General features: G+C 37.5%; 1 protein-coding gene across 1 annotated transcript in view; it reads left to right on the top strand.

The window, feature by feature from the left end:
- Positions 1 to 1355: 1355 nt before the first annotated feature.
- The window catches only part of ALDH1A2 (aldehyde dehydrogenase 1 family member A2), a 55475-nt gene continuing 47976 nt past the window's right edge, over positions 1356 to 8854 (top strand). The window contains exon 1 of the mRNA XM_040342757.1: positions 1356 to 1610. Coding sequence (XP_040198691.1) covers positions 1494 to 1610 — 117 coding nt within the window. The 5' untranslated portion in view covers positions 1356 to 1493. The remainder of the gene's footprint in view (positions 1611 to 8854) is intronic.

The raw sequence follows: 8854 nt of genomic DNA, 5'->3' as shown, positions 1-8854 counted from the left end.
AAATGAGCATCAATCTAAGGTTAACATTTTTTTTGGGGTGAACTCCCGCTTTAAGGACGGGGGTATCTGTCGCGATGCAAACAAGGCAACTGTGCTATAGCCGAATGATGGCTACAGCACAGTCTACCAGTTCTGGGAGGGCATCAATTGATGCCTATTAGTGCTGCCAATCAGTGCCCATCAGTGCTGCTGATCAGTGCTGCCGATCAGTGCCCATCGGTGCTGCTAATCAGTGCCCATCAGTGCTGCCAATCAGTGCTGCCAATTGGTGCCTCCTCATCAGGGTCCATCAGTGCCACCTATAAGTGCCCTTCGGAGCGGTCCATTTGTGCCCATCGGTTCCGTCTATCAGTCCCAATCAGTTTCACCTATCAGTGTAGCTTCATCAGTGCCTCCTGATCAGTGCCCATCAGTGCCATCCTCTGCCCTACAAACCCGTCCTATGTCCTGCTGACCCCATCCTCTGCTCCATTGACCACATATGTGGCACTTGGATGAATCATGTCTCTGGTCTGATGAGGAAGCCACAGCTGTTCACTGTGTACCCGATTTTAGTCTTGCCTAGGGCATCACACAACCAAAACACACCCCTAGGTAGGGAAGGACATTAGATTGTAAGTTTCTTGAGGGCAGGGGCTAATGTTAATGAACAGCAAATGTAAGGCTTTATGTAAATTAACAATGCTGTATAAATAACTATAATAGGAATAAAGCAGATTTGTAAAGGACAATCCACACATACTGTCACACTTCCTACTGTATAGAAGTTACTGACTACCTGCAAATCCATCCCACAAACTGTACAGCTGTAAAAAGCAAGCAAGTCTGGAAAAGTTTCCTACCCAGAGTACAGAGTAATCAGCAAGGATTAGGAACACAAATGGAATCACTTGTTCACAGTCATGCATTGCAGAGCATCCAGAGGTCCTGTTTTACAGATTGTATCTAATTAGGTTGTGAGCTGCTAGTATGTAATGGGCAGTGAGTGTGTGACACTCTCTGATTGTCTAAACCCTTTTGGTTGTTTTCCGATGAGCTGAACACAACACAGAGGTGCTAATTCGTTTTTAATTAGTGCCAAGTAATCCCCTGCCATGTCTCTCCAAACGTGGATGGAGCTGTGTGCAAGCCAAGGAGGGCTCCATGCATCACACTACTGGCTGGAGGTGTTAGGAGAGCCCCAATCACATTCTTCAGCACTCAACGTGTTAAAAGGAAGGGAAGTCCCATTGACTGGCGATGGGACTGAATAGGCTTGTGCTGAGTGGTTTATGTAAATAGACGTTTGTAATTATATCATCATAGGATGAACCAGCCCCCCCTGCTTCTCCCATGATGTCCAATAAGAAGAGACCCAGCTTGACACCTGCCTATATACAGAGGAAGAGAGCTAATATCCAGAACACTCATCTCTTCCCCTACTACAAACAAATATTAGGTCAGCTGAAAAGATCCAGAGAGGGAGAAGGCTTAGTCCATCCTGCATCCCAGCTATGACTTCCAGTAAAATAGAGATGCCTGGAGAAGTGAAGACAGACCCTGCTGCCCTGATGGCCTCTTTGCATCTGCTGCCCTCACCCACCCCAAACCTGGAGGTCAAGCATACTAAGGTAAGAGAGGAGTCACCAGCCTGGATGTGCTCTGCCTGCACACAGCACAGGGTAGATCAGTCCTAATGGAAGTTATCAGGCTGCGCTGGAAGTCTGTAATCTGATCCACATTCCCTAGATCCCAGCGCAGGAATTCACAGATCCCTCCAGCTCTCAAATCCTGCAATTGTCGGACTTTGTGCCCATTCAGGGACCTTGGCAAGGACAGGGAAATCCTACACTGGAGGTAGAACAGATTCTAGGCAGCAAAATAACTTCGTGCAATGTATTGCTAAACACATTATATGTTTGTCGGATGTTTATATATTTATGTTTAACATTAGCTACTTTGTATTGTGCAGGAAAACATTGTATTATATTATGTATCACGTATTATCTCATAGAGGATACAATAGGGAAAACTAAAAATACTTAATATTATTAATTCAGTTATAACTCAATAATAACTCATTACTATCAAATGAAGGGTACAATAGGGGACGCTAAAAAGTCTCACTATTATTAATTAATTTATAACTCAATAATAACTCAATACTATCCAATGAAGGGTACAATAGGGGACGCTAACAAGTCTCACTATTATTAATTAATTCATTTATAACTCAATAATAACTCATTACTATCAAATGAAGGGTACAATAGGGGACGCTAAAAAGTCTCACTATTATTAATTCAGTTATAACTCAATAATAACTCATTACTATCAAATGAAGGGTACACTAGAGAAAACTAAAAAGTCTCAATATTATTAGTTCAGTTATAACTCAATAATAACTCATTACTATCCAATGAATGGTACAATAGGGGACGCTAAAAAGTCTCTCTTTCTTATAAATGAATTCACTAATAACTCGATGATAACTCATTACTATCCAATGAAGGATACAATAGGGGATACTAACAAGGCTCTCATTATTATTAATTCACTCGATTATAACTCAATAATTATTCATTATCTCATAAAAGGGAACAATAGGGGACATTAAACATACTTACACTATTATTATATTATTTATTAACTTGATAATAAAACTAAAAGATAACTTATTATTATCTCATGTGGGATGCAACAGGAACACTAAAACACGTTCACTATTATTAATGAACTCAATTATAACAAATCAAAAATAACTCATTATTAGGATAGGAGTATAACGCGACAATAACTTAATTCATGAAAGGTATACTTAGGGGACACAAGAAACATGTTTACTGTTAAAATAATATATGAACGCATCAATCGATTATTTTCCTTACTAATACTAAGGATCAATAGTTATAGTAAGTGACTGTAACTATTGATCTGACTTATATGTTAATATGTAACAGTCTGCCTTTACATGGACTGATTTACTAAAGATTGTAGCCTTTTCCTCCTTTTTATGGATTGAACTATAGGACTTGTGTCGTTTTTCGACCAGACTAGCTTAGTAACTATGCAACTTTTACTAAGTACATAAGATTGTGTTCACTGTTAACACCCAATCACGTGCAAAAAAAAAGTATTTTTTCTTTCTGTGTTTGAGTGTTAAAAATACTTAAAATGCTTCTGTTGAAATGTAACAGTATGCTTTTTAGGGTTTGATTTATTAAAGAATATAGACTTTTCACTGAGTACATAAGGTGAAGCTGCGTTCACTGTTAACACCAAATCATCTGCAAGATTTTTTTTTTTCTGTGCACATGAATGGATATTTTAAGTGAACAGACTCAATGCTTTTAATAAACCTGCCCAATATCAGCAGATAGACATAGTAGTAGTGAGAGTAGTAGTGATGGTGTTAGTCAACGATTAATGTAGAAAGTGTGGAGTTTAAGGTATACCCTTTATTGGCTAATGTATAAATCCCGACAAAGGGATACCGTAAGCTTGCATCTTTTATAACTCATCTCCAATAGAGAACATCGCTAAACTCCAAACTTTCAGCAGATAGAAATGTATGCAAACTTGAGAGCTGAAGCTATTTAAGTGGTGACACTTCATATTTCCTCCACTGAGAATTGATCCAACCTCTGCCTTCTTTACAATATATTTACAATATATATATATATATCCTATGTTTATTATATATATATATATATATATATATATATATATATATATATATATATATATATATATATATATATATATATATATATATATATATATATATATATATAAAACCTATGATTATTGTATGCTGTAGCAGTACCCAAGTTAAGCTTATACAATAGTGCGATCTATATCTAGTGAGCGATCCTACTATATATTCTGCATGCAATCAACCTTCATTACATCTTCAGACCTGTCAAAAATGTGTGTTTTTTTTTTTAGATGTTTTTTCTATTTTTCATTTACTCATTTCAGGCATGAGTAAATCACAGCCCAGTTCTTTTTTTTTTATATAAATAAAATAATCATCACTTATATAAACGGTGCATGCAATCTTTGCTATGTACTAATACAACATTGCATTTTCCTCTCTACTCTTCAATCCTTCTGTGTTTTTAACCACATATAAGTAAATTAAGGAAGGTCTAACGTCAGCATGTGCTGTTTTGGTACCATATTTGACCTGTGCATCAATAAAAAGGTGGTATCTATTAAAGCTAAAGATTACACATCTAACCTGTTGCCAGATTTTTATTAGGCAGCCTAGAAGGTCCTGAGAATGTGACCTGATTTAATCCATATCTTTATGTGGACAGCAGTGGATGTTTAAACAAAAATACCAGGTTTCAATGACCATGTAACTATAGCTCTGCCAAAGCAGGACAGTTCATTCATTTATTTATTAAAGCTATTGTGGAAAATAGCTTTTAAGATATAATTATACAGCCAAGGCAATACTTGCTATGTCTCTGTTGCAAACGATGTAGTTTATGTTTGTATGGACTGTGTTGCATAATAAGGGAATCCTCCTCATATTATTTCCTGAGAAGTGGTATGTAATTTTTAATGAGTTGCAATGCACAATAATTATGTAATAAATGCAATAAATAGCAGCAGCTAGATGACACATTTTCATCAGTTTAACTATATTAATTCAAATAAGTAAATTTGTTTCGAGGGCTTATTGAAAAGGTTCACAGACTTGCTATAAAAACATATTTTCTAAACCCTTTCTGTTAATAAATTATTCTTCTGTAAAATTAGCTTTCAGTCATTCATTCTAATATTAAAACCAATGGTATTTAGAAATATATCCCCATATAAAAATAAAAAAGGATCTGATTAAAATAAAAATATAAATATATATAAAAAAAAAAAAAAAATATATATATATATATATATATATATATATATATATATATATATATATATATATATATATATATATATATATATATATATATATCCAAAACCTCCAAGAGCATGCAGTTATATTGCAAATGACTGTAGGTAAACCTCTAAAGAGGAAAGAAAGGCTATAATATAATAATGTAATAAAGATATGACAAAGATTGGTCCTGGCATAAAGTTATAGTGCTAAATCTATTGCGTAGGGCCATTCTCTATAACTGATTTTGGAGGTATATTATTTAAAAATAAAAACAAAAGAAAATAGCATAGGGGGTTATTTACGAAAGGCAAATCAACTTTGCACTACAAGTGCACTTGAAAGTGCAGTCACTGTAAATCTGAGGAGTAGATCTGAAATGAGGGGAAGCTCTGCTGATTTTATCATCCAATCCTATGCAAGCTAAAATGTTGTTTTTTATTTCCCTTGCATGTCCCCCTTGGATTTACAATGACTGCACTTCCAAGTGCACTTTCAGTGCACTTGTAGTGCAAAGTGGAGTTGCCATTCGTAAATAACCCCCACAGTGTGAAGTTACTACAAAAATATTTTTTTACAGACCTAAATTATTATTTGTTACTGCATTAGGGAGACTATTTTTTACTTAGTGTAAGTTATATATTACATTAATGATAAAAAATAATAATAATAATAATATTATTATCTGTGTCTACTATTTTGGGTTTGTTATACAGGATTTATATAGTGCAAACAGTTTCCACAGTACTTTAGGGTCTACATATAATTTTACAATTTGTGCAGTAATTTACAATGTAAAGGGAGACAGTAAAATTACAACATAATTAAATACAGGAAGACTCAGAGGGCCTTGCCCATGAGAGCTTAAAGTCTAAAATGTAAAATATTTATTCTCAATTAAAGAGTGTGGCAGTTGATACATAAAAAGGTAACTGCGATAGTGCCATTGTCTATAATGGTGTTGTACAAAGAATTAGGCCCCGTACACACGACCGAGTTTCTCGGCAGAATTCAGCCAGAAACTCGGTTCAGAGCTGAATTCTGCCGAGAAACCCGGCCGTGTGTACACTTTCGGCCGAGGAAGCCGACGAGGACCTCGGCGAGTAAATAGAGAACATGTTCTCTATTTCCTCGTTGTTCAATGGCAAAAGTCGGCCCGCCAAGTTCCTCGGCGGCTTCCACACTGAACTCGACGAGGAACTCGATGTGTTTGGCACGTCGAGTTCCTCGGTCGTGTGTACGGGGCCTTAGGCCTCGTACACACGACCAGTTTCCTCGGCAGAATTCAGCTTCCGACCGAGTTTCTGGCTGAATTCTGCCGAGGAAACTGGTCGTGTGTACACTTTCGGCCGAGGAAGCCGACGAGGAGCTCGACGAGGAAATAGAGAACATGTTCTCTATTTCCTCATTGTTCTATGGGACCTCTCGTCCCGCCGAGCTCCTCGGCGGCTTCAGTGCTGAACTGGCCGAGGAACTCGATGTGTTTGGCACGTCGAGTTCCTCGGCCGTGTGTACGAGGCTTCACACTAAAATAATGTTGTTACATTCTAAGCGCAAAAAAATTGTACAATGGGAATTGATCCCAAAGCTCAACCTACAGAAATAGCGTAATACAAATATGGCATACAATAAGCACTAATCTGTTCCTTGGGTCATCCATACCTGCCGGTTGACGGGCAAAAGCAACAATTTAAATGCCTTTTTTATGGCGTGTGATGTGTGGGTGAGCAGATCACATTTGCTCAAAACCAGGTGGACATTTTCAAATAGTTTTCTATTATCCTCTACTGTGTCTGTAAATATACATTGGTACTGTGACTTGTAACATATAGAAAATGTGTAGCACATATATTGAACAGTGTATATACAGAGGCATGGTTAACATTGTGGCCATGGTCCACCCTCACCAAGACATGGTATTGGTTTACTAAAGGAGTAGAATATAAAACAAAGCTTTGAACTATGAACACCCAATCACGTGGAAGATACTTTAAAAAAATATATATTTCGCCTTGGAAATAATTGAAAAAGCTTACATTGTGAACGGAGCTTACACTTTTTTTCAATAAGCTAAGAGAATGTTCTTTTTGCAACTTCTATGCTACTCTTCTAGCAAATCAACCACACTATCTGCATGGAGTCTGTAGGCTATACATATGTTTTTGATGTTTTTCCTCAAATTCAGTTTTACTAAGGCCCTGCCAAGTTAACTGGCTTCCACCAAAAGCAAAATCATATTTGAATGTGTGCAAGGACTCATATAGAAGCTGCACTTTGATAAGGAAGGGATAATGTCTCTATATATACTGTAGCAAGTAATGATAAATACTACTATCTGATAAAGGAAAAAAAAATGTACATGGCCTGTGAAAACAAGAATAAATTGTGTTCCGCTTCCATGCTTCATACACAGATAAGCAGAGACCTGCATAGCTTTAGGTGCCATTTGTAAATCACACTGTGAAGGTTAAACCCAATATGGGGGATAAAGAATAATAATATTGTTCCCCATTGTGTACAAGACTCAAGAGATGGCACACAGCAAAATTCTAGTTATCCAATCTAAATAACAGGCCATCATAGAATAAATGTTCACATACATGACTGTAGACTAGAACACGAAGAAGAAAATAAAATAGGAATGATTTGTAGATTAGTACACTCCAGTTTACCAGTCTTTAGGGACTGTAAAGGCTGTGAACCTCGAATAGCAGCATGTGACTTTAGCTGGCCCTCTAGAGAATTTACTACTTGATTAATGGATGAAATTGGCGACATATATAGTACAAGATAACTGCATTAAATTAACCTTCACAAATGGATATTTATTGGTGTACTTTTAAAAGAATGTTATGTGGCTGCATGGGGTAGCGTAATTAATACAGCCATTCATGCCTTTACATGCTGATAGCCATTTCTACCATCTGGGTGATTAATGCTACAATGGTGGTTTTACCTCTTCAGTAATTATGTGTCATTGTGTTTGCAACACTGGACATAATTCTGTCACATAAACAGCAGGGAGGCCAGTGTGCATTTAACAAAAGGATTTTTTTTATCTCTTTTTATCTGCACGCTATTCTTGTGCAATGATATTGTATCTAAAGTGGCATACTTTATCTATTAGGTTTAAATGTGTCACCCTCCACCCTCCTTATTGTTTATTGGTTAAAACACACTGTGCAGTCCATGGGGTTTCTCAGAAATTCTTTCGGATACAGTAATGGCTGAGTATGAGCTGAAATATTCATTTAAGTGATTGTAAAGGTTCAGATTTTTGTTTTTAAAAATAACAAACATGTCATACTTACCTCTGCTGTGCAGCTCGTTTTGCACAGAGTGGCTCCGAACCTCATCTTCTGGGGTCCCTCGGGGGCTGTCTCGGCTCCTCCCCGCACCAGATAACCCTCTCTGGGAAGCGCTTTCCCAAGGGGGTTACATTGTGTGCACGCTCCCGAGTCCAGCATTTGCATCCATAGACACGAATGTTAGACTCGGTCCCGCCCCCCGGCGCCTGCGTCCATGGATTTGATTGACAACAGCGGGAGCCAATGGCTGCACTGCTATCAATCTATACGATGAAGAGCCAAGAAGACCGGGCCGAGATCAAGCGTGTTCTCGATGTGGGACTTTCGAGGGCTCAGGTGAGTAAATGGGGGGCTAAGGGGGCCGACAATTATCGGAGGTTTACAACCCCTTTAAGTTTAAAGTGGAAAAAAAAACTAACTATAACTATTCTTAAACATGTTTTCTCTCCCCCTCCCCTCCTCCTACCTATCGTGCCTAACCTGTATAGAAAAGATCTGTGTACTTATTTTCAATCTATTCTGGTCCAGTCATGTGATCCTGCAGTTGTGTAAGAGAGAACTTGGCAATGACTGTGAATTTTGGGAGTGTGACATCACTCATGGGGGAGATTTACTAAAACTGGAGCACATGGGATCTGGTGCATAGTAACCAATCAGCTCTTAGACTTTTTTA

The sequence above is a fragment of the Rana temporaria genome, chromosome 3, assembly GCF_905171775.1.
Source record: "Rana temporaria chromosome 3, aRanTem1.1, whole genome shotgun sequence".
Taxonomy (NCBI): domain Eukaryota; kingdom Metazoa; phylum Chordata; class Amphibia; order Anura; family Ranidae; genus Rana; species Rana temporaria.
The sequence above is the reverse complement of the archived record's forward strand: the minus strand, read 5'-3'. Positions and strand labels throughout refer to the sequence as shown.